This window comes from Varanus komodoensis, unplaced genomic scaffold (genome assembly GCF_004798865.1).
Source record: "Varanus komodoensis strain SLA01 unplaced genomic scaffold, ASM479886v1 scaffold1, whole genome shotgun sequence".
NCBI classification, from domain to species: domain Eukaryota; kingdom Metazoa; phylum Chordata; class Lepidosauria; order Squamata; family Varanidae; genus Varanus; species Varanus komodoensis.
In genome coordinates, this window is record NW_025335268.1 from 93456180 (window position 1) to 93483638 (window position 27459).

The 27459-nt window shown below is 38.9% G+C and overlaps 1 protein-coding gene across 3 annotated transcripts; it reads left to right on the top strand.

The window, feature by feature from the left end:
* Positions 1-3079: 3079 nt before the first annotated feature.
* On the top strand, positions 3080-26579 carry FAM168B (family with sequence similarity 168 member B). 3 transcript variants are annotated; one of them, XM_044435882.1, is made up of 8 exons: positions 3088-3334; positions 3745-3926; positions 11243-11323; positions 15115-15198; positions 17120-17262; positions 18940-19117; positions 20750-20874; positions 21956-26579. In XM_044435882.1, exons 2-7 carry the CDS (start codon positions 3920-3922, stop codon positions 20860-20862), a joined length of 606 nt encoding a protein of 201 aa, XP_044291817.1. In that variant the 5' UTR covers positions 3088-3334; positions 3745-3919; the 3' UTR covers positions 20863-20874; positions 21956-26579. The 3 variants fall into 3 exon arrangements, with proteins under 3 accessions (XP_044291835.1, XP_044291817.1, XP_044291827.1); XM_044435900.1 differs by lacking the exon at positions 3745-3926 and having other exon boundaries at positions 3080-3186; XM_044435892.1 differs by lacking the exon at positions 3745-3926.
* The last annotated feature ends 880 nt before the right edge of the window (positions 26580-27459 follow it).

A 27459-nucleotide genomic window follows, 5' to 3' on the forward strand; every position in this document is an offset into this window, starting at 1 on the left:
CTGGACCAAGACTAATTATTAAATTGTATTGTGTCCTAATATACTCATTCTCCTGGCACAAGATGTAAAGTGGAGATAGACAACTTGGTGCTCTCCCCATATATTTTTGGACTGAAACTTCCATAAGACCCAACCAGTAAACTAAAGGAGTATGGGAGTTGTAGTCCAAAATGTTTAGGTAAAACCAGGTTGCCTACCCCTGAATAGAAGGAATAAGGCAGACTCTTGTCCATGATCCTATCATGCAAGCTTCCATTGCATCTTTAGTTAGCAGGTGCTCATCCAAGGGGAAAATGGAAGGTAGTGAGAAGGATTAAAATGGCGATTCCCAATGCAGCTCTCTATTTTTATTCTTCTTTGTCCATAAGGAGAGGGTAACAGAAAAGATTTCTCAGATAAATGGATTTGCTTTCAAGACCTACAGTTAGGAGACATAATGAAACATAGTTTGTAAAACTTTTTTTTGTATAGTAGAAAATTGGGGAAATGTTTATATGTTTGCAAACCTGCCTGCTGGCCATGCAAAGAGCAACAACATCTGCCTTCAGAGGATAACCAGCAAGCACCAGTGTTCTAGAATTAAAAAGCTAAGCTTGCCAAAAAAAAAAAAAAAAAGCAAGCTTTGCTTAAGACTTGCATTCACAGCAATGTGCCTCAAAAATATACATTTATTTACACAAGAAGGAGTGTTTATCTCATATCTGATTCTCCAATATGGAAGGTCAATAGCTGAGGGAAGAACATTACAGCCACAGTTCAACACAGAATTGTCCTTAAGCCCATTGAAATTGCAGAGTTCAAATATACTTAACTCTGTGTTAGAGCTAGGTAACTTTTTAAAACTTGGAAACATTAACTTTTGTTAACCACCAAGAGATCCCTTGGCTATAAAAATGAAATGAATAAATAGTTATGTTTCAAAATAAACAAAAAATGGCATCTCCCACAAAAGCAAATAATAACAATAACAGAACAAACTGGTGGCAAATATTATCCAATGATACAAATAACTGGACCAAAAATACAAGAATCTGATTATGACAATGTAATTCAAAATGAATACATGTTGATCCTTACATTTTAGAAGTACTCAAATTATGATTTCTGATGATTTACAATATAATGATTCAGGAAAGTAGAATTACAATGTATAAAAATCAGTGATTCAAGGAGACTTGAAAATAAAATGATAAAATCCTGTTTCTAAGTAACTTTATCAACAGGAGTTTTCCCCAGAATCACACTAATGATTACTGGAGCAATATCCAGCTGTCAGACGTTCTCAGCAAAAGCATGTATAACTTCCTCTCTAAATGTTTACTATGATCGTCATAGTCTTCTAGCCCTCCATGTCATGTGAGTTATTTATAGAGTATAATCTGAGTCTCCACAAACTGTAACAGCCAACTACACTGTGCTGCATTATTCAATATTTTATTCAGTTCTGCTATTATATATTATTATTATTATTATTATTATTATTATAACATTTCTATGCCGCCCCTTTCCAAAACCTCGGGGCGGCTTACAACATGATAAAATACATTGAAATACAATAGTACATAATAAATTACCATTAAATATAAAAATACAAAAAATACATTGATTTACAAATACAAAATTAAAATTATCAGTATAAAATAAAAATATAGGATGAGAAAGAGAAGGAAGAAGAAGTTGCCCAGGCCAGATCATATGTTTTAACAATTGAAATGCATGTATTTATTAAAATTCTACCCTGTCCATTAGCCAAGTTGACTTTCCTTAGGCAAAGCATTCTGAGCAGTGTACAATAATTCATGTAAAACACTAAAATGCAGTATAAATTTTAATAACAGTAAGAACATCATAAAATTTCTCTACAAAGATTTAAAAGCCAATGTTTAAATGACTCAGCTAGACCAGTTAAACAGCTGACATAATTCTCTCTCCCCTCTTGCTATTTAGAACCTTTAAATGCCTCAGCATACAGGGCAGTCTTAACTTACTATCAAAAGGATAGTAGAGTTTTTCCCAGATTGGTCTTAGTGGGGAGATTGTTCCATAATTGGGGGGCTGCCACAGAGAAGGCCCTCTTCCTTGTGGCCCCCAACTTAGCCCCTTAACTGAGTCGGCTTTTCTGACCCCAGAGAGGCAGCCAGTCTCTTCTCTCAGGGACTGCTTCTGGAGAAGAGGTCTGGGGAACAAGACCCCCCCTTCTGGGGTCAGAGCACTCTCTCCAAGCTCAGAGGAGTTTTACAAGCCATCTTGTGGTCCCTGAGATGCTTTCCCAAGGACCCCTGGATGGCTTGCTTTTCCTACCTTGAACATTCTTTCTCAACCTGAATATGCTCAGTGAAAGAAACATGCAATGTATGAAGGAACAGAGCAGGCCCCTGAAGCAGCTATGTCCCAGGATGATATTTCCCATGCTATTGTTGTAAATTTGAAGACTATAAAATAATTGTGTGAATAAACGATAAACATGGAATAACTTCTGACGCTTAGTTACACATAGAAATACTTATTCGCATGACCTGCCCTACCTGTTGTTGCCATCCCTGATTATTATGATTCCTTGCCTTACAGGGGTGACTGATCTGCTCGAATATTGTAACCCTGTGCAGGTCTAATCAAAGGTAAACCCTTCTGAGTTGCATTGGTTTTACTCGCAAGCATTTTATTTATATCCTACTGCTCTGCCAAAGAATGGCACTCAAAGGGGTTAAGTATAAAACCTGAATTAAAATCTTGAGATATAGTGTGAAAACAAATGAATTAGAAAGTGGCGACTATCAAAGAAGTAGCACCAGCAAATAATGAATAGACAGCAGACCAGGTGCAGCATGTGTATAGAATTGCAGCACTCCTTGATCTTGCAAGCCGTGTGCCTAAATTCCTACACATAACCATCGGGGAGCTTTAAACAGAGGAAAGAAACCAAAGCCTATTCTTTGTTTTGCAGAAGCAAGAGGAGAGGTGAATGACAGGGCGCGAGAGCTCCCCGGCCACGTGATGGGGGGCCGGGCAGCCGACTCCCTCTCCCCCCGCACGTGACGGCGGTTTTGTGCTTGCCTGTGGGGGCTTCAGACGTGCGCGGCCGTCGTCGTCCATCCTCTGCACCCAGCCGACGGGCGGATGTGACGTTCTGGGCCGCTCGGTTGCTGCGCAGTTCTCCGGAGAAGAGCGGACGAGGGCGACGGAAAGGTGCAGCCAGGAGGGACTTGGATTTGTGGTCGCGGCAGCTCCCGGCGGCACTAGCCCCCGCCCAGGCTCGGCCCCCTCCCGCCTCAGGCCCCGAGAGCGAGAGAGCGACAGCCGGGCTGGGGCCGCCGCAACGAAGCGCCGCAGCTTGGTGAGCGAGCGAGCGAGCGCCGTCACCACCTCGGCCCCTCCCCGCCTCCTCCGCCGCCCCGAGGGGAGGGGGATTTATCGGTCGTTTTCACACCTGCCGCCCCGGCCTTTGTCGCCTGTGGGCCGCGCTGTGGGTTTCCTCCCCTGCTTCTGGCCTCCTTCCTCTCTGGCGCCGAAGGCTCCGCTCAAGGCCCCGGCCAGGGATGCTTGGCTGAGCCAAGGCCTCGGTCGAAGCGGAACGCTAAATCCGCGCCCGCGGGCGCCCCTGAGCGGCTCGGCCCGCCCGAAGGCGAGCAGCCAGCTGCTTTCGCTTCTCGGCGTCTCCTTTTTCGATTTAATAGCGCTTCTCTAAGGCGATGCTGTGCCGGCGCGCTGGGTTACCCTCGTTTCTCTTTCCCTCCCTTTGAGCAGGAGAGGTCACTTTAAAGGCTTTTCTTGGCCTAGCTGTAGGAGCGGTGGGGCGAGTAGGCCTGGCCAAGTAAGTTCCTCGGGCTCAGGAAGATCTGAATCTGGCCGCCTCGCTTGGCCTTGCTTGGGCCGCTTACTCTACGCTGGCGTTCACTGGCATTCAGCGGCGACAAAGAAAATGGCATGTAAGACTTAAAATGGGTTTGCATTAAATTTGAGGTGGTTGCTGAGGAAGAAAATTGCACCCATTACCCTGGCTGCCGATCTTTCAGGGTCCATCACTGAAAATACGAGTAGGCTGCATGGATTTGCATATTGTAAGGCTGCATTTCCGTGACCGCCAACCTGGGAATAAGTTGTATTGAAATCAGTAATGCATTGTTTCCAAATAAATGTGCAGGGCCAGGCAGCACATTTTCTCTTATTTCAGTGAGATTTAAGTTCAAACTAGCATACAGAAAAGTGCTAGACACCACTCAACCTTGACTGTGTATACATGCACACCATCAAACCTACTGTATTTCTTAAGAATAATTAACCTGTTATGCAGGTGATTGTACCCTAAACTTAGAGCACTGATTTGGGAATAGCTTGCTGTAGGGGTTCAAGTGTATTTGCATATGTTGCTTTGTAACTTGTTCAAAGCAGCCCTGATGTTGTCTTAGTGTGAATGGTAGATACTTTTTAAATGGGATCCCTGTGTAGCTATTTGAGCTAGTCTTTTTATGCAGGACTTTGATATTCCTATTAGGATGGCACAATTTGGACATACTTTTAAGAAAGATATAACACCAGAAACCCATGTAAATGGGGGGGGGGGGTCAGATATCTAGTCTTAAAGTAGGCTTTTATTCAAAATAATGAGAAGGTTTTGAGTATTTAAGCCAATCACCTATATTGCTTTTATTTCAAAATATAAACTGTACATCCATGTGCAGTTAAGGATGTGTCTCTGTTTTTACCCAGCTTTCTCCATCATTATTTTTTACAGTAGAAGTGGAGAGCTTATAAGCCCCTTTAAGTGATTTGCAATAGCCTGATAGTATTTGCTTTAGACCACTATTAAAATACTTTTAATGAAGTGATAAGCTGAAGAATTAGTTCATGTTTTCTGGTTAGATTATTATTCCATGCAATTTGAGAGTTGCTTTAATGTTAATCTTTAAATTAACATAAAGACAACATAAAGGATTTAAAGCAGATAGTGCTAAATAAAACATTGCTGGTTTAGGTAATACCATGCCTCTAACTTTGCTTTGAAGCTGGAGAAGTGGGGATTTTTGTACTCTTTATAGCTATAAAATGACATCCAGACAATTTAGAAAGTGCCCTCTATCTGGAAGTGATGGTTTAACCTGACTTTTGAAAAGACACATGTGTAGGCATATGCCATAGATGAGCCCTTGAATAAATTGAGTGCCTGACTAACTTTATTGTTGCTGCCTTGGCCCTGCTTAATACCTCCTGTGTATTGTTTGCAGCTTTGTATCTAGTGTTGGGTTTATATATGTGTATATATATTGGGTTTACATAATGTTCCTATGTAAGGCATTCACATACTTGAGAGAACAGAATGGTTCTTAGTTCTGGATAGTCGTAGACAGCATTATTTTATGTAAACTGGTATATGAAAGTTTATATCCTAAAAGTTGGTCTAAAAGTAATTGAATTAAAATGTCTTTGTAAATTTCATAAATATACCAGTAGCAGAATTGTATAGGTTAGATAAGTTTTATAAATATTGTAGTTTTTGTTAACTAAGGGCACCATCCAGTGTGTTTGTCCACAACCTCTAAACTTGGAGGATTATGGCACTTGGTCAAGCTCAGAAGTGATGTACTGGAAGGGTTGCCTCCTTGCTTCCCCTGCCCTGCAAAAGACATTTTGGCCCTGCCTGCAGTGGGGAGGGGCTGAGACATTGTTGGGGGATCCTTGTTTCCTAGAAGAGCCTCACTCCTCCCTATCACACTGGCTCCAAAGTTGCACATGTGACGACTTAGCCAGCACCTAAAGAACTGCATCATTTGCAGGGTAGAGGGAGAGCACTCCATGGTCAGAGTCCAAACTCTGACTTCAAAATGCCGTACAGTCAGATTTCCAACTCTGTTCTCAAATCTTCTTCCAGGGTCCATAAGATTAGACCCTTAGTTATAATCAATATATTTTACATTGTTGAAGCAGTTCACTTTACTTATTTACAACATTTATATACTGTTCCACATAGAAACAGACTTCAAATAGGTCCAGACGTAGGTTTGATAGAAAAGTAAACATTGTATTTATTTCAGACAATATGTTAGTTTTCCCCACAAGGTCTGTGATATCTTCCATCTGGGAAAAAAAGTTCATTCTTTCTGCCATGGCTTCAATGTTTCTGGAAACTTTGCATGTCTAGTTCCAGGCAGCTAGTTTTATGGTCCATGAAGCAAGCATTCTGACTTTATGACTTACTGGGAGATGTACCAGTGTCATCCCTGTAACTTACTGGAAGATCTACTGTGGCTGTAGCTTACCTTAAGCAGGGTGCTTTCCTTGCATCTTAATTAAAACAGCACAACACTTGTGTTTTATCATCTGATAAAGTTAAAATCTAGTCAAATACACATTGTTATTTAGATTGACTACTTACATTTTGCAAAAACTTAGGAGACAACATGTAATCACAAAATGCAAGATTTTGATAGTAGCACCCTGCTAATTTGACTAGACTCTCTGTCTGCTCAAATATAATCTTGTAGAAAGGCCTTTAATTGAGTCATAAAACTTCCAAGCTCATAAAACAGCATCACTTCAAGTAGTGCTTTCTGTGCAATATATGTGGTTAATCCTTTAGACTGAAAGGAGTCTGGCATTTTGTTTTGTTTTTTAATAACGCACATATACAGCAGGACCCCCGTATCCATGTGGATTGGTTCCAAGCCCCCCAGCAGATGCCTGAAACCATGGATAACCATGGATATAGCAAACACTATACAATACACTATATAATAGCAGGCAGGCACCCATGGGCAGTGGTAACTAGTGAGCTGCACAATAAACTCAGATAAACTATAGACTCTAAGCTTAAACTGTATAAATTTATTTTCCCCAATTTTGCTCACTCTTATTTCAGTACTTACTTTGGCACATTACAGCACTTTACAACTTCTCTTCTGAGCTGAGTTTAGTAAACCATAGTTTACTAAAAACTTGGTTACTGAGCCAGGGGATATGGTGGTCCTGCTGTACTTCTGTTTATCAAACATCTTCACCTGCACTCGGTTATTCATTCATGGTTTTACAGTTAAATTTGTGAGACAACACTGATACTTCTGTGATAGTGGTGTTAGATTCTATAATATGTGTACATGTAAGTATCTTTGTTCAGCTTTGAAAGTTCCTGAGGTAATAGTGAAAAGAACTCTGTTGTATATACATTTCTGCATACCTATGAATCATAACTATTGTTTTTCAAACTATATTTTATATCATTATACTGTCATTATACAGAGGCAGTGATTCTCTTATAATTTATTCCAGAAGAGTGCCATTGAACTCCAGAAAATGCTTCAGCATGTGCAATATCTGCAATTATACAATATCTGGGATAGCTGCTAGTTTAAATGGAATAGCTTTCTCCCCATAGCATAAAAATACCATATATGTGGGAGTGCACATACACAAATAAGCTATCCATCTTTCAATTAGTTAAATATCCATTTGAAAATAAAATCACAGGTGTTGGGGGAGGGCAAACAAGCTGAAGTTTAATGCAGGCAAGCAGCTACTCTTGTTAGGGAAATTGGTTTATCTGGGTAGAGGAGTGCAATCAGTTCTGAACAGGGTTGCATACCCTCAAAGGAGCAAGTTAGCAGTATGGGAGTTTTTCTGTATTCAGCACTGTCTGAGATGAAATGTTGGTGACTAGGCCTGCCTTTTACCAGCTGAGGTGTCTGTGTTAGCTTCAGTACTACCTAGAGTAAGGTCATTGATCCTTTGTCATGCATGCACTAGTTATATCGAGACCAGACTAATGAAATGCAATCTCTGTGGAGCTGCTTTTGACAACTTGGAAACTTGAGATGCTGCAGAATGCAGCTACTCTGGTGGTAGTGGGAAGCAGATGGTCAGAACATATTGGACAAATTTGCATGACACCTTAAGACAGGGTGGCTGATAAACCACCTTGTGCTGCTGCTTCCTCTGGGATCCCCATATGCCAGACAAATGACTGGGCACAGGTATCTCCGGCACTGCAGGAACACCGAGGGGAGCAAAACTCACTGACAACCCTCATCCCAACTTCTGATTAGACCTTATGAGCAACAGTGAGGGCTAGAAGCACAGCACCCAAATTTGGCATTGGTGGCTTGTTCAAGTCACCTCTGCCAAGATCAGCAGCAGTGCCATCTCACTGTGCTGCTCCTTTCTGACATGGTAGCTGCTCTGCAGTGGCACCAGATGTTGAAGCCAAATGATATTCTGCTCTGCCTCCTCTAGAGCCCTACTTGACCCATAGCATGTCCACCCACCTTCACCCACTCACCTCATACAGCATCTTCTCAGTGGCAATATCACTAAGTGTGTGGGGAGATGCTGCCTCATGCAAGAACTCCAGCAGCCATTGTGCGCTGCTGTCAGTCCCAACAGAGAGGAATTGCTCTCAAGCAACCGCTCTCTGCCAGGATTACCATCTGTGCTGGACAGAGGAATGAGCCACATCCTGCTTGGCCTCCTCTGGACAGGAGAACACCATTGCTGCCAATCCTGACAGAGAGGGGGGTCGCAAGCACCCCTTCTCTGCTGGGATCAGCAGTGCCACATGATGTGGGCAAGAGAGCACAACTCACCCTGAGAAGCCACCAGCCCTGTGCAGGAAGCCTCTTAGAGCCTGCTTGTAAGGTACGGTATTTCGGTAGGTACTAGGGCCAGACCTTCTTTCCAATATCAGCTCTTCAGTAAGAGATATGAAGATGGCCCGTCACCCCTAGTTGCAGTATTTAGCAAAGCTTGAAGTTCACCTGTTTCGGACACCTTTCATTTACCTGTTTCTACTGTTTTGTTGCTGTGGCTCTGAAATTGTTTTAGACTATGTGAATTATTTTTTAATGTATTGCTAGTTTTTTGTATTTTAAAATAGTATGTATTATGCTTGCATTTTCTTTATTACCTTGGTGAATTTAGTCCATAAACATGGTTTATAAATATTTAAATAAATAAACTGGTGGTCTCTTCCAGGAGAGCTGAAGGGAACAATAGTTGAGCCCAAGGTTCATTCTCATAATGCAAATTACAAAGAAAGTTAAACAAATTCATGGAGGATAAGCCTATCTATAGCTGCTAGCTTTGATGGCTATGTATTGGCTGTAGTACCAGAAACAGTATACCTCTGAATATTGTTTGCTAGGCAGCACAAGTGGGAGGGTACTATTTCATCTACTTTTTGCTTGTAGGCTTCCTTTAGGCAGCTGGTTGGCCACCATAGGAACAGACTGTTAAATATCTTTAGCCTAATTCAGCATGACTCTTCTTATTCCAAATACCTCATTGCTAAAATAAAGCAAGAAGGATCTCCAGTGAATTCAGGCTACAATCCTTAGCATACTTAACAAGGAGCAAGTCCCATTAGCCACCATTCAGTTTTTGAGTATACATGCATATGATTGTAGTATAATAACCAAGTCATGCGTAACTCTACCCCACAGCCTTTTATCGGATAGTTCTGTACTTAGTACTGCAGTGAAGTCTCATGTAGGTGGGATGTTATGAAGTTAATCTAGTATATCAGCAGCAACTATTGAATATGTATACAACTATAATAGTAATTTTCACGGTAGACCTTTATCACTCACATAGTTTAATAAAAGTTTTAAAATGTAGTTGATGATGATTGATGTATTTGTCCATATTTGCCGTTGGCTAAAAAAAACTTACTGGACATGGGGCTTGAACATTAGGTTTTGAGGACAAGATCTTTCTCCCAGCAATGATGCAATGAAAAGCCTAATTTCAGTAACAAAGGATTGTTAATGTTATGTTGTTATTCAGTAGCAAAGTCATGTCTGACTCTTTGCAAGCCCATGGACACCATTCCTCCAGGTTCTCCTGTCCTCCACCCTCCCCTGGAGTCCACCCAAACCCATACCCACCTCCCCAGTGACCCCATTCAGCCACTTGAACCTCTGCCATTCCCTTCTTTTGCCTTCAATGGTTCCCAGCATCAGGGTCCGTTCCAGTGAGTCCTTCCTTCTCATTAGGTGGCCAAAGTATTTGAGCTTCAGTTTCAATATCTGTCCTTCTAAGAACTAGTCAGGGTTGATTTCCTTTAAGATTGACTGATTTGATCTCTTTGCAGTCCAAGGGACTCTGAGGAGACTTCTCCAACACCACAATTTAAAAACATCAGTTCTTCAGCTCTCAACATTCCTTATGTTAATTTAATAATGGCATTCGATAAAGTTTTATATTTTACAGTGAAGTTCATGGCTGAAATAAAATAAATAAAATCAAAATCCTGGGGAAATGTATCAATTTGAGAAGGAATTCAGTATGGTTCTCTTTACAAGGGAAAGGCTGCAGCGCTACAGTAGGTGCTTTTGAATTGTTTAATGAAATAAGCACAATGAGTTAGGAGAGTTTGACTGTAAGCATGAAATGGCTAAAACTCATCTATTTTCCTTGTCTCTTCTCCTGATACTTCATGAAAGTAATGCATATTTGTTTACTATGACTGAAAATAAAATACCACGTCAACTGCATAAACAGGCTTTAGATACCATTAAGAAGACTCCAATAATTTTTCAAACAATTCTGTAGAGTGCTGGTTCTTACAGTTCCATGCATAGGTAGTTGAACTGCTTCCATTCACAACAAGCATCTCTTATGTAGCGTTTGTAGGTTTTTCAGCTGGTATACCTCACAAAACAGAGAACACTTGATAGCAACAAGTAATGCAAGTTAAGTGCTTTGTTATGTCTATAGGCAAATTCTAGATTTGCATGAAGACCTTTGAAGTTTTGCAAAGGGATGTGAGAGTTTCAGTGATCCCTTCTTGCCTTAATAAAATAAATGTTCTCTAAAGAAGAACAAGAGTTTGAATAACTCTTCCAGAAAGTAGTGTCAAAATGAAATCCTAGCCAGTCTTATCTGTGTGAAGTGTTCTTATATACAGTGTTTTTTTGACTCAATGCCAAGCATAATGGTTGAATAAATGTGCTTAGTATTGCACTAATAGAGATATGTCTTTTTTCCTCCCTGGTATAAATTAAGCTCCACTCTGAGAAATAGTTCTTTTTTTAGATAGCAATGTTTAATATTATCTAACATCACTAGATGTTACCAAGATTAAGTGATTGATATAAATAGTTTCTTAAAAGAGATGCTCTGTGACACACATGCAGAACTGTGGTAGCTAAGAATGTTGAAGACAGGTAAAATAGGAATTTCTGCTACTTCATAGGATGTTTGAGCATTGATCTTAGAAACCTTGCCCATTTTCTAAACAAATGACTTTTTCCTACAGTTACTGAAATCATGAATCCTGTTTATAGTCCTGGATCTTCTGGAGTTCCCTATGCAAATGCCAAAGGAATTGGTTATCCAGGTATGTAACTGAAGTTCTTAAACTTATTATCTTGGTGTTCTCTGTTAATAAAACTGGATACTGAGGTAATTCTTATTTCAAGTTGCAGTTTGAATGGCAGAGGATAGGTTACCCTCAAACTAGCACCTTGGTGGCAGATGATCAAAGCTGCATGCATCAGCATGTCGAATACTGCTGTAGACTACATGTATTCAAATAGAAAATTGGGGCTAAGTATTGTCATTCTTTTGTTGTCCTGACCCAACAATTCTCCTGTGAGGCCTGCCAGTGGTCAACAAATAGCTTAAAACCAAAAGGTAGCACAAGACAAGAAGGAAGAATGTGGAAAATACCAAAACCAATCCACAATTAAAAATCAAACACTCCCCACCTTGTATTTAAAAGCAGCTATTACAAATAATGAAAATTGAAACATTTGTTCTGATCATCCACAAGCACAAAAAACTCAGACTCTGATGTCTCAGAGCAAGTTAAAAAACAAAATAAAAAGTATCTGTTTAAATACACTATGTATTGGCCAGTGCAACAAATAATGGCAGATTAAAAATGCAGAATTGATTTTGTGCTATGTGCCTTCTTCTGACTCTCTTCAGTTTGTGAACAGAATGGAAACAGCTTTGGATTAACTCTTTGCTTGAGAAAACTGCATGACATTGTTTTAAATGTCTGAAATTGATTGTTGTTGCTTAAAAATTAACTAATCTTCATTGTCATATGGACAATTAATTACTTAATGTATCATGATTGTCACATTTCATCTAATGTATATGACACTGTAGACTTAGTGTTCAAAATAATCTCAACATGTTTTGGCCAGATCACTTGGGTTTCTTACTTGAATAGTTCTAAACAAAATAAATTAGTTCATGTAGTTTAGTAATCTGCCAGAATTTATTCAGTTGAATTAGTCACCTGATAGACTAAGCAGTATATGATCTTGCTTGTATTTTGAAAGGAAGCCACACAGATAGAAATATATTTTTGACACATGCTTAAGTTCTATCTTGAACTTAATACAAAGTAAACGAGCATCCCTTTCTACCAGTATATGACCATAACAGTTTATTTCTTCATTTAGATGTGCTGAATTTGCTAGAATATCCTACTAGAATAGTTTCCTTTCAGGTATTAGTCTTCTTGTAAATATTAAGGATTTACAAATTAGTATTTCATTACTGTTAAAATATCTCCAAGTTTTAAAAGTTGGGGCGAGAGTATAAGATGAAGTGCTTGTTAGTACTTTCTAAAGATTCTTTGAGGACAAGTTATTGAGATCCCCTACTCTCCAGCATAGACTTGTCTTAAACAACAAGGATTTCTGCTACCCAGTGGTACATAAAAACTGTCCCAGTTGATAGTGTCTATTGGATGAATAATAAAACTTAATAATTCACTTTGAGCAATTCAGAGTGATGACTTCTTCTAGGAATACATTTAAAGCACCTTGATTTTAATCTTCAAACAGGATACCAAAGCTTAAAGGATTAAAAGCTTGTATAGCCAGTGGAGCAGCAGTGAGGTGGCATTTAGCACACTTGCCAAGGCCCTTTAGCTAGCTTTTGGGTAAGTGTAAGTTTGCTCTGTAAGGATCCAGTTCTAATTAGACCAGAAAAAGTTCTGTCAACACGACCTAGCTATGTTGGCTGGTCATGCTAAGGGATACACCACTTCTTTCTGGCAAAACGTAACACAGGATTGTGCCTTAAGTGTATTTGTCATTGTGTATTAAGGGGAACAGAATGCGTCACAATCTCAGTCCTCTAGTCACAAATATCTAAAAATATAATTTAGCAGAATGAGGAAGTGAATACATCTGGCTTTGTAGAGATTCTTTGGAATACTTTGCCTGGGGGTAGCTGGAGTGGCTTTACACAAGATTATGAGTACACATTTGTCATAATGTGTTCATCTGACTGGCATTCATGCTTGATCACAGCTTCCTAGTTAGTGCATGTATAACACACACAATGGGACAGATAAGCCATTTCAGATGCTAGCATGCGATCATTCATAGCACATATTGTATGACATAGCCTTTGGAGGTTTTTTAAACAATAGCTATGACTACAAATCTGTGCACCCTATTTTGAGCAGGGTGGATAAAGATAAATGATTTGAAAAAAAACAAAACAAAATTTTGATTTTTAAATTTTAAATCAGATTTTTTTATTTAAATTAGATTTTTTTAAATAAAATGCTTTTTGAAGAAAAATCTATATAAAGATAGTTTTCTGTTTAAGATACATTAAAGTCTAAAAGTTATTTATCATGCAATAAGGATTAATTTTTAATGATGTAGCACAAGGCTGTATATTCATGCAATGTTTAAATTTTTTTGGCAAATTAATTCCATTAATCCATTTACAATGTCATGGTCTTCCAGAAGGTTTTTGTAAAATTATTGGGTAGTTTTTCTATCTAGAGAACATTATCACAGATCCTTGGTTTTACAGTTCTCAAAACTGTGAAATTTTGTCTGCAGAGATCACATGTCTCTTCATAGCAAAATTGTTATAAAATAAACAGAGTTGAGAAAAAGACCTTAATCATATTGTTCCTTTTCAAATCTATGTGCACAGGATCAACCTCTTACTTACTAAGTTCTAAGTTAAAAAAAAATAATAATCAGTGAATAGAAGTAGGTTGTTGGGAATGGAATAGATCTGCACAAGAAGCTAAATGTGAGAAGGGAGGGGCTAGCAATAAAAATGAAATTGAAACCTTTTGAACAGAATACAGAATAAGACTTTGAATCTTTTTGTGCATAGCCTGAGGTTTATCATATTATTCTTTTCCTGGAGGAGAGAACATGTAATGACAGCAGGTAGTGAAGGAGCCTCAGTTTGGAGATATTTTAATAAAGTTCTTCTACCTATGGGTGAGGCAGGAAAGCATGCAAATTATGTAGAAAACAATGACTTAAAACTAGTCTTAAATCAATTTGATTAAAATCAAATCCACCCTAATTTTGAGTTCAAGTTTCATTAAACTTGGTGAGACTAAGGAGTAGATGTAGAGGATTTCTCTGTGCATTGCACATTAGAGTTTATTTCAGTTGGTTTGGCAGACTGAAGCACTCTGAATTTTTTAGTTTGTTTGTTTTTGAGTTGGGTTGTTTGTTTTTATGTTGTTTTTAACTATGCATTCACTCCGGAAACATACGGGGTCATACTTATATAAAGATTTTGGAAATACCAGAAATGTTTGTTCAAATAATTAAGATATGTTATAATTGAAGCTGCCTGAAAGATTCTGGTACAGGTTTTCTAAGAAACACCAACAAACCACAACTCTGTGTATGTAGTCTTCTTCTGTTTCTGTTGTGCCTTAGAAAAAACCCAGTGCAGTTCAGATGGCATAATTTATTCAAGCATATATTGTCCTTTCATTAGTTTAACTGTTCATAATCTGTCCAGAGAACATTTATTATTGGGCAGATTATAAATGTAATAAATAATATGTTCAGCTTTTAGTCAAACAACTTGACATGTAACTTTGGCATAAAATGGATTGGGAGGAAATGGTTAGCAGCTGATGCCATGATTTCTCTTGTGGCATTTATTTGTCAACAATTTTGCTAAAGACTGTTTAAATATAATAGTAATGTATTCCCTACCCAGAAGGTTTATGGTGTGAAGCCCCTTAGGATCAATTATGGACTTAACTACATCACTAAGATATATTTCAGAGAAATCACAGTTATTTTAATTAGTGTTAAGCTTGCTTGGCAAACAGTATTAATCAAATACTGTAGGAAATTCTGAAGGTAACTTCTAACCATTTCTTCTCAGCTGGATTTCCAATGGGCTACGCAGCTGCGGCTCCTGCCTATTCTCCTAACATGTATCCTGCAGCAAATCCTACATTCCAAACAGGTACATATGGAGACGTTTTATAGACGTTAATCACTTAAAAGCATCTGGTGATCTGCTGGCATCCATGGAGGAGTGTGTTCTATTAAAAAGGAACTGGTTGCCAGACATTTTGATGTTGCAGGGCTTGTGTCTGAAAGTATTGCATGACAGGCAGAGGGATAACAGATGCAGCTTTCCTTCATCTGCAGGAACAATGCATGCACATATTGGTACTGCTGCATCTCTCATATTTGCCTACCATGTACTTTGGAAAAGCAGAGGAATCCAGTAAGAATAAAACATGACAACCTCACAGGAATCATTGATTTTGACTGGTTCCTGTTGTAGGCCTTGCATATGCCATGCTTGGTACTGGAAATTGCCTCTGCCATTGAATGGCTGCTTAGTTATCTGTTGAGAGAGATGGCAACAGTAGTTAATATTAGTGGCTGTTGACTGTAAGAATTCTTCAAGTGCTTATGGGGCAGCAAGCTATATATTCTACATGTTTGGTGGCTTTGTACAACCATCCGTTTTCTTAATGTCTCTCAGTGTTGGGAAGATGGAAAGTGTTCAGGAGCCATTTGAGGCATGGTTTTCTCACTGTAAAGTTCTCCTGCTTACCTGTATGGGATGCCATATGCTTCCAACCACATTTCCTACAAAGGGTCCTGCAGCAATAGAGTTGAAGTTCTTTGACAATGTTTGTATTTGAATTCCAGTGAAGTAATCCTGTACGGCATCCTTCCATAACCTCATACTTTTTAGATGTTTTTGACTTCCCATCCTTCCCAGCATTGTCAGTGTCCAAAACATCTGGATCAGTTCAGTTTGGGGAAGGATCCTTTAAAGAGTCATGATAAGACCTGTCCTTCATTTCTCTCCACACCGTGGGGAGTGCTAATTTGCATATAATTTGCCTCATTTCACAAAAGTTCCCATTTGTGTAGAAAACAAGGAGCACACTGACAGAATGATGCAACTCCTCCTTTCTGTACATATTGTTAAATAAGTTGTTTTTCCTTGCTGTGGTTCATACATTCCTGGTGCTGTGGTTCCCAGTGCTGTGATTGGTTACTCAATCTGGTGGTTTCTTCTGTATTCCCTATGGATGTGCATTTACTTTCTACTCTACATTTACAGGATGGCAGGACCTGATGCTACATTATAATAAGACTATGTGGACTGCACCAGTGGAGTCAAGTTTCCCTCACTCTTATGCCATTGTACTTATAATGGCTTGATTTAAAATTGCAGTGGCATAATGAGACCCTAGTGTAGAAGTAGTAGTATTCTTTTTTCCAGCTGGCCTAATGTTCTACAGGATTACACCATTAATTATACCTGCTTTGTCAGTATTGCAGAACATGCTTAAATTGAAGTTTTAATAGTTCAAATATCATCTCTAAATTACACTGACTGTATAAGTTAATAAGTAAGAATGCTACTTACTCAGTGGCAATATCATGAATCTGTACTAAAAATCCCAAAACAGGCTACAACATCTAATTTCAGCTGCTATAAATTTTGCAAAATAGACAGACATGCAAAATCTTAATGGTCATGATCCATGGTTTTCTACTAAAAACAAAGATGAATCATCATTTCAATTCCTATTTTAATTTATTTAAATGCTACAACCTGAGTGCTTTCTTGATTAATCTTGATTATTTTACTAGTGTATGTTTAGGTCCAAACAGCAGATTCCCTTTACCGCATTTGATTTACTAGAAAATAATTGATCTTACTAATTCTTGCTGTTTATGAATCTGTTTCATTGTCACAAGTTACTAAAGCACATAGATGAGTTAGAATGGAATATAGAATGGCTTCATGGAAGCTTTATAGATTTGTGCAGTTCATCTATCTATTTGTGTACAGGAGTTTAAGATCTAGATAGCTCCGCAAAAAATTATATTCAGTTGCTTCTGTTTTTATTCAGGTTATACTCCAGGCACACCATATAAAGTCTCCTGTTCACCCACCAGTGGTGCAGTGCCCCCCTATTCCTCATCACCCAACCCCTACCAAACTGCAGTATATCCGGTTCGAAGTGCCTATCCGCAGCAGAATCCATATGCACAGGTAAAAACTACAGAGATAGTTTTCATTAGTTCTATCACAGGACTAATGGTATTGATTTCTGTCTTTATGTGTTGTATACAATCAGTGGATACATTAGCCAGTGTTAACATTGTAGAGAATGTTGAGTTACTGTTCACAAACAGCAGGCTGGTGCACTCTGCCTGATGATTCCTGTTTGGATTCACCTGCCAGCAGGGGTGGCTAAATTAACGAGAAAGCAAAGGCTGTTCTGTCACATCCTTAGCAAGTAAGAATCTGAAGACAGGGTATATTGTTTTCCCATGCCTGGCTTCAGGTTCCTGGAAAACGAGTTTCAGTTCAGGCATACTACTGAGCTTTTGTTTCCAGGTTAATGTCTGTCCTCCACTGGTGGGTGGCACCAAATGAAACTGGTAATGTAGTATGCACTGTGTACTGTTTGTAAACAATAAGTTGGTATTCTCTTAATTTTGGCATATCATGTGAATATGACCAGTGTGTTGCTCAGAAAACAGGAATTTTTCTCTCAGTTTTCACATATTCCTATAAGTTACGGCATTGTAAGCTGTCCCGAGATGCCAGAGCATTTGGTGACGGCATATAAAAGTTTTAAATAAATAAATAAGTTAGTGCATGCTCATAGAAAAATGTGATGCTGTTTTGGTTACTGTGCTAAATATAGCTGCAGTATGGCATGAACACTCCTGGATGTCCATAATGCAGTTAATAACAACAACATTATTCTTTCTTCCCCTATGACTGTTGTATATCTGTAAATGTGCTTGTATGTGTTGTGGTAAGGTATTTGAAAATGCCTTTAATATATTTATGAAATTTTCCCAGTGATAATACCTTATTACAAAATGAACATGTGCATTTTTTCTTACTTTGTAGCAGCAAAGTACCCACCAAAACAATATTTTGTAAAGGAAGTGCCATAAAGATTTTGCAATATGCTTATATCATTTTTTCATAGTGCCAGCACATACAGCAAATGACTTAGTATTTGGTTAAAAGGGTACTTTCTGGGACAGTGTTGAAGAATGTATATTTTGATACTGAGTTTGAAAGTTTACAAATCAAACTTTCAGAGACTATTTGCACATAAAAATAGGATTGCTGCTTGCCTCTCTCTTCTGCTTTACCATGCGACTTGTATGGAAACACGATTGTAGGTTGTTCAAAGTGATGTTCAAACCTGTACTGCTGGCTTCTTTAGGGACCAAACAACAATAAGTCATAACATCATGGTAGATTGTTCTGTTCCGAAAGAGCACAGCAGCCTGGGTTCATACACGATGCTCCACAACCTCCAGCTAAATGCTACAACCTAACACCTACAGGTACAACTACATGCTAAACTAGGCAGAAAACCAAACTGATAAAGTAAAGGAGCACTTGATACAAAGGCAGCCTTACTGTTTGTAAAACAAAACAGGAGGACTGATTTCAATGAACAAAAACCATATATATTTATATATAAATAAATGTGCTGCTTTTCTTTTTTTAAAGTCTCAATTCCCATTCTTAGTTTTTACATAAGAAAGTTAAAGTTAATGTGTTCTCACAAGAAAGGAGTGTCTTTGAATTCTCCATATATATTTGTGTAATTAATAGCATCTTCCCCAAAGTGTATGCCCTTTTAGAAGTATGAATAGTAAAAAAAGATTTTAATTAACCAACATTTTTTTTCAACAGCAAGGCACTTACTACACACAGCCTTTATATGCAGCACCACCCCACGTAATTCATCACACTACAGTTGTGCAGCCCAATGGAATGCCAGCAACAATGTATCCAGCGCCAATTCCACCCCCCAGAGGAAATGGTGTCACCATGGGAATGGTGGCTGGGACCACAATGGCAATGTCAGCAGGTACGTGAAATTTAGTTATATTCCCATGGACAGTGGTGGTATTGAATCTTATTTAATATCTAGAAATGTGACTAACTCAATGCATGTACATTCAAAGGTAGCATAAGGTAAATAGTAAAGTAACTATGACTCTGTACATGGAGATTATGTTTTTGGTTATCATGATGGATATTTTCTGTTACTCTGATTATTTTTAAAATGCAGATTATAGAATACTAGAGTTGGGAGGGGCCATGAAGGCCATCAGGTCCAACCCACTGCTCATTTTGTATCAGTGAGTTTCATGAGTGAATTACCCATCTATTACTCCGATATAATGGAAATCTGCTGTTCATATATTTAAATAGTCATATTTTACATGATACTTGATGTTGTGAATTGTAAGCTATGTACAGTCTTCTAATTCTAGCACCATTCATCAAGTATGAAATAGTTTGACAAAGCAGGAAAAAATTGCAAGTTGGAGAGTTGTCCAGCAGATGTAAAGTATTTGGGAATGTAGGTGGACTCCTGTTCAGGAGTAGATAGTTTGTAGCCTTCCAAATTTTGTAACCTACAATTTACATCATCCTTCAGCATTGGCAATGCTACCTAGGGCTGATCAGAATTGTAGGCCCAAACATCTGGAAGACCACAAGTTATCCTGCTGGTCTGATCAAAATCTTGCTTATGCTACGTAAATCACTAAGAGGCCTTGGACAAAACACCCAGTAATAGCCCAATAATGGAGGAGTGGAAGGTGGTGAAGGCAGCGACACTGGTGGTAATTACAGTGGTACCTTGGCTCACAAACTTAATCTGTTCCAGGACTCTGGTCGTGACCCAAATTGGTTGTGAGCCAAGTTACATTTCCCCATAAGGTTCAATGTAAATCAGGTTAATCTGTTCTGTAACTATTTTTTAATCAGGAAAAATGTGAAGCAAAGTGACAAAGAATAACAAAGATTCCGGACACCTCCCCCCACCCCACTCCAAGCAGGAGCGTGGCCATCTCCCCGCCCTCCCCCGCACGATCATGATCGCACCCATCATCCCTGCATTCGCCCGTCATCCCGGCGTGCTGGGAGGGGAGAGAGACAGGCATGAATGTGATGCGCTGGGAGGCTGGAGAGACTGGCAGGAATGCAGGCATGCTCGAGGGGGGAGGGAGAGCGGGATCATGCTGGGCCGGGAGGGTGGAGATGACCAAGATCACAGTTGTGCTCATGCAGGAAAGAAGGGTGCAATCATGGACGCACTCATGCAGGAAAGATGGGCGCGGACTCGGCCATCCCCCCCCCTCGCCCCAGCACGATCATGGCCATCTCCTCACTCTGGGTGCGGGGAGATGGCTGCGATCGCAGTCACCACCCAATGCAGAGTTTGCGACCTGAGTAAAAATTTTTATTAAATTTTTGTTCGTGACCCGATTTGGTCATGAACTGAGGCATTTGTGAGCTGAGGTACCACTGTACGTTGGACCTACCTTATTAGACACAGCCTTTTTATGTTGTAAATTCTGCTGCAGAATTGCAAAATTATTCAATCTTGATTCAAAAAAAGAAGTTCCAGTGGATATGCCAAATTCCAAATTAAGCTTATATGGTAAAGGGTATATTAAAGCAGTAAGAAAATGCTCCTTTTCCTCCACAGGTACCTTGTTGACAACACATTCCCCAACTCCTGTAGCCCCTCACCCAGTTACAATGCCCACTTATCGGGCCCCAGGAACTCCAACCTATAGCTACGTGCCCCCACAATGGTGATTACCATGCAGTGTGAGTATTGGCATATTTATAATAATCATAGCACTTTCTTAATTGGAGGTTTCTCCCAAGTCACAGTATGACCTAACCCATTTGAAGGATTTTGATGGTCCAAAGATACTCTTGAAAATAGCTGCTATACATGATTGATGTGGATTTTTCCCCTTGATGCTCCTTGTTTCTCTCCTTATCAGGAAATGATGTTTTCCAAGCATAGCCATTTATCTTTCTGGAGCGAATCTTACAACTTATTGAAAGTTCATGCCTAGCTTTCATTAGATTGAAAATAAATTGTCGGTTTATTTCAACAAGTATCAGGATTCACTTACATAAGCCCTCCTATGGTCCTCTTGAGCCTCCTTGGATGTTTTGACCTAGTAATTCTCAGCTTCAGCATTGAGTTTGGGAATTCTGTGATTCGGATGTGAATAGCTATGAATTTTAATAAGACAGCAGAAAGCGATACACAAAAACTATCAGATGTTCAGCCCTCTAATAATCCCCTTCCATAAAATTCCATAATTATCTTAAAATTAAAACAGACTTGGATTCACTACTAATTCACTAAAGCGGTCTGCTTACTGCAAATAATGTTTGCCTTTGGTACTAAGTTATTGTAATGGAAACATAGCAAGTTATTAAATATTTTAATAAAATGGTTACAGAATTAAAGGTGAAAAGCAAAAGGCTGAACAGGCTTAAAAGGAAACTTAAGCAGAAAATAACAGGAAAGAGGTCTGCCTTCCTAAAGGCACTGCATAAGAATAAACCTGCTATCCACAGGAAGCTCAGTGGAGACGAAACTAGGTGAATTTCCTAGGGAAAGACTAAGGTTCTGCTAGCAAAGGCCTAATCTCTCATGTTTCTTAGGCATTATATCTTGAATGATGGGAGTACATGAAGCAAGGAATGATTTGTGTTACCACCATATTCATATGCGAGTGGGTTAAACCCCACTATTGTATAATAGGTTGACTCTTAGTGCAAGGTGCATCATCTGCATGGAATCTGTATTTGAAATGAGGGATATATCATGTAGCATTCAGCCAGGGTAGGCAGTGTTTAATGTCTTTTTGCCCTCTGTTGAATGCAGGTTTGAAGATGGGAGATATGCAATCAAGTAACTGAGGTTAAAAGTTGGTGCTGAAGCCCTCATGCCTCCAACCAGGACTTATTTCTTCTGAATGCTTTCAACCCTTTGCTAAACACTAATTCCAGATCACTGAAGATTTCCCAGTGCTGCATATCTTACATCTTGGAACTCCAGCAGTTAGTCTTAAAGCAACCTTGTTTTGTGGACTGTCTTGCAATTTTTAGCTAATTATAATGATTAAAGGGAGTATAAATTTATTGATCATATCTAGTTGAATGCATGTCTAAAACTCACAAAGCTTGCTCAATCTACCTGCTGTGACTGATGCAAAAACTGTCATATGCAAAATCCAAAGGAGCCGAAAAGTATTTTACAATTTGTATCACTAATGCACTGTTGTAATGTATGCAGGGTCTTAAGAGGTAGAATTGTGACATTGATTTTTTTCCATAGATAAATTAGCAAGTGCTTTGACCTTTTAAGGTTAATGAAGGCACCAGTCAAAGGGGGCACAGTTAAGTGATACTTTCCTTTCTTTGTTCAGTGACTGGAAAATGAGTTTGTAGTTTGTAGCAATCTTACAGAGGATCAGTTTACGATGTGTATCTTTTCCATTCCCTTTTTTCCTTTTGGGATTCAGTGTTATATGGACATTCTTAAGGATAAGAATGGAATTTTATGGAAAACATATGGTTATCCATGAAAAAAAGCAATCTGACATTCTGTCTAAATCATCAGTGCATACTTATTTCATTGGAATGCTATGGTTGACCTCCCAGAAAAATCAGTTTTAAATGATTGAGGTGTCCAGAAGAGATTTCCACACTGCCAATAGAATCAAATTTCTTTTTGTTTCATTTCCCCCCCAAAGATGTATTAGTCCTCATCAGCTAAAAAATTCAGTTTGAACCAGCTTGCTTTTACAAAAATAGTTGTCAATATTTCAGAGTCAATAGAAAGAAATTCAGAGGTTCTGAAGAAAGTGTCCATGTCTGATACATTAAACAGCCATGTTCTTTTGCAGCATGGATTATGAACAAAAAGTGGTAGGAGTTGTAAGATATCAAAGTTTTTTTTAAGTAGTACTAAATTAGAAAGTGATCAGCATTATTTTTTGGTAATACCATTTTTGTCATAATCTTAAATGTCTACTTTTTACCACCTCAGTTGAATTTGGAAAACAAGTGAATTAAGAAAGCAGATGCAGTATTTCATTGCAATGAACCACTTCTGAACTCCTTGCTTTCAGCTTTGAGTTTTTATAGAAGTACCTCAGTCAGTGCTGTGGGATTATAGGGCTAGTCTTGAAACCAGTTTGTGTACCAAAATTATTATGGAATGTTTTAGTTTTAGTTTCAGTGCTAATAGCAATCAAGGGCTTTCTTTAAATTGGCATCATTTAGGAAAACAGTAATGGAACATTTTTTTCCCCACCCTTCCTGCAATAAATTGTGCAGTAAATAGCTATAAAGGTTCCCTTTTAAAGTTGATATTTGTATGCTAGTTTGTAGTGTTGATAGAGAATTCTCAAGGGTTTTATAAAAATGCGAGACTGAATATCCCTCTGCTTATTTGGGGCAATCAGTTTTTAAATCAGTCTTAGTAGCTACATCTGTGTAGCATGTATGCTGATTTTAATGCTGCCATTCCATATTTTCCTGGGGAAGGAAGCTTCTCACCTCAAACCCCAGTAGAGGTGAGGGCCTTGATTACCTTATTTTTTACAATGAACATTTCTTCTTCTTTTTTTATTTAATGTTTTGCATTTTCCATGGATCACCATTCTATATGACCTCCTTGATCCAAAAGCCTTTAGCACAACAACAGCAACAACAACACATGAATTTGCATATTGAATATATGTTGCAGCTTAGACAGTTCCATAATACAGAAACAAAAAAAGCTACCTTACCATTTTAGTCTGTACTGCTTTGGTGAGACTGCTTAGCTGTTCCATTTGTGAAGCCGGTTTATAGTTCCAGTTTCTAAATGCTCCACAGACTAGTGATCGCTCAATAGGCACAGTTGTCCAATATCACAAATATTGAAAGTAAAATCTTTTTAGCCATATATAAAAGTTGCAAGCTTTGAAACATGGCTGTGTTGGGAACACATTGAAAAGAAATGTAAGCACTGCTGCCGCCAGTCTCTTAAATTAAATGCCCTGAACTCTTCAGCTAACGCAGCACTTTGTCAGTGGTAAGGACAAATTATAATTTATTCTCCTCAAGCTCCAGATTTGTAAATGCTTCCTCTTTTTCAAACACAGAAGTAGCAACAGCCTTTAGGTGATCTCACTTGAGCACTTTTCCCTAAGTTGTGTTATGGGATTCATCTGCAAGGGAGGAAGAGGACTTCTTGCAAAAGTTGCTGCACCTTCCAGAAATTCTAGTCTGTGGGTGGGCGGGAGGGATGGAGGGAGGGAGAGGGCATTTCACTGGGGGTAGTCCCATGCCTCCAGTAGAGTCAGTAGAGAAGTAACCAAAAGCACAGTAATGAGAGGATGTATATAGCTTGGTATATTGTTGCAAATAATAAAAAGCATGAATATGAAACTGAAAGTTTGTATTTCAAGTGGGTTATAGGTAACAGGGGAGTGTTGAGGCATTTGTGCTCCTGCTTCCTGTTTGTTCCCTGTTTGGAATTCCTGTGGGGGAGTGGGATGGGGGGTGGGTAGGTAGGTGGTAAAACCTCAAATTTTTAGTTTGTGGCTGCATTGAAGTTCCCCAGAAGCTTTAAAGGGAGCTGATGCAGTATAGACAAGGCTCAATTCAAGCTGCTTTCAATTGAATGCAGCCTTGGAAATATACTTGGAAGTGAATGAAACATTTCAGCAATAACAGAAAAGAAAAGATCTTGTCTTAACTTCAAATGTTATGTTTTTAAATGTTGAAGATATCAGTGAGGAGGCATTCCCAAAGTAGATACAGTATTTATGTGTCTCCTCTAAAATAGTTGCAAAATGCACACCTATAGAAATGCTATTTGCCCAAGAAGCTAGTAGATGTATTCAGCAGTGTTTAGCACTAACAAAATGGCTGGAAACTAAGCCTCCACTTAACTTTTTCTGGCAGTAAAAATGTAATTAAAGTGTTGACCTACAAAAAAGGCAAGTACTAAGACCAGCGATTAACCATGAAAGGTGTTTTGATGCCATGGTGGAAATAATGGGGGAGGGGAGTTCAGTTCAGTTGAATTCCAAAACTGAAAAGCCACTTGGAACACAACACTTCAAATCAGTTTGGACTACAGGTTATGGTACAGTCTTTGTATAGGAATACTCCATGTCAGCAGCTCTTCAGTCCTAATTTCTATAGAAAATGTTGAATTGATTGGGCAAACCCTCCTCTTCCTATGTGTTTCTAATGAGCATTTGTTCCAATTGCTTGAGCATGGTGTTGCAGAACTAGCCTCATTTTCTTCCAGTTAAAATATAGGATTTTAGATGACAGTGTTCACAGAGCAGAATATCTGAAAGTTGCTTACACTGCAGTGTTGAATTGACCCTTTCAGGCAAATAACCAATGCTGAGTGGCTGCTTTGGAGAAAAATCAGCACCAGTAATTAATTTCCTGAGAGCTGTGAGATTCAGCATGTTATTCTCTGTTAGGTAACGCTGATAGCAAGCATCAAGGGAACAGCCCAAATAGTAAGCAAATGCCCTTTTAACCTTTGCATGTAAAGTACTAAACCCCAATTCCAGAGCTTGTTTTGTGGCTTTTTGTGTTCACATGGTGCTTCTTTTCCAGCAGCCTTCCTGTTGATCTCTGTGTGGTCATTGCTTGTTAGCTTGTGAAACAGTCACTTCCATTTGGAGTGCAAGGGGAAAACGGTGCAACAGGGAAGCTGCATGTGTGCATTGAAGCATCTGTGAAAATGTCTTGGTCAGGCTGACTCTTGAACTGCCGTTTCAAGGCTACTGAAGGCATCTTATTGCTGTTTGTGAGAGACTAAGATGAGAGACAATTTCAGAGAGAGAGGGCATCTGACTCTAATGTGACATGGAAATATTTGAGTATCCTAATTTCAGGAGCCAACATAACATATCAATATTTTGAACGATTAGACCTCCACTTACCCAACAGCAGTATCTGTGTGAATTTTTCAATCTGATAAGACTTTTGAGCACTTAGCAAGCAAACTGGGGAAGCTTCATTTAGCTTGCTGCTGTACAGACTTGTTTTTAGTAGAATGGATTTGTTAGTGGGATTTTATTGTAGTGCTATTATTGGCTGCCCTTGTGGGGTGAAAAGCGGGAGTGCATGCAACAAAGGTGCAAGAGGCCCCAGTAATAGTGTTTGTTATGGAATAGGCACAGGTTTCCTTTTTTATAACTTTTTTTTAAAGACTGTCTTAAAGCAGTTTGTATTGGTACTTTTTCCCAAGTTTAGGTCAATGTTGTCTTCCAGAACAAGTTTAAAGCATCACATCTGCATTGAACTTTTGCATCAACACATAGGAGTGGCAATTCCATTCTGAGCCAATTGTGTAAAATTCATTTTTATTTTTATGCAATCCAATGAGTAGATGAGCTCAGAGTTAAATTCTTAAAAGCACGTTTATGTAACAGGAATTGTTATGTATTAATACTTCAGTTTTCAATAAAGATTGACTGTGTTGCTTATTGTGGCCCTTCAGTCTTGTTTTATGAACAACTACAAGCCTCAAAAATAAACCCAACACAACTGGCTTTCCTTAATACATTCAATTTATACTGGAAGTAGTTTGTACCAAATGGTCTATTTAGCCAGTTGTAACATCTGTCCTGCACATCACCCAATATGCAAAACTTGCTTCCTCAACCTATCCCAGTACATCAAATAACTGCTAGCTTTCTTGGAAGGCAAAAGAATGTTAAAACTGAATTTGCATGTCGGTTGAGCTATTTGATTGTATAGCGCAACATTTTTGCTTTTGCTAGCAGGACCAGTGCTTGATATTTTGTGTGACTGCATAAGTGCTACTGCAAGAATAATGGCAATTACTCTGTTATGGAATTTAATTTTTTATGTGTGTGCAGTCCCTGAATCCAGCTTTTTCCTGTATTCAGTTAAGTTCCTGCAAAAGGTGAGGCTCAAACTGAAGCACAAGATCTGTTACTGGCACAGAAATGATGAAGCAGAAAGTAGTACACTTTGTGTGACAGGAGTGCTCTCAGGGGTTGCTTGCATGGCTGCTGCTACTGAGGCAGGTGGTTTGTTGCACAGACTTGATTGGGATATAACTGTATGGCAACTTGAACGTATTCTGGGTCCTTGGTATGGTCTAGGCTGAAGCAAGGGTTGTAATTCCCACTTTATCACGTCTCCATAATACAGGCTTGAAAATACGGCATGTAAGCCACAATGGCATATTTCACCTGCAATTTAAGCTATTCCAAAACAATTTATTTCCACGAAATCTGATAAACATGAGGAACTGGTGTTGCCTGCACCTCACCCTTTGCTTAGTTACTAAGGGTTCCTGTAGGATAACTTTCCCTAACCAGGTACCCTGATGTTTTG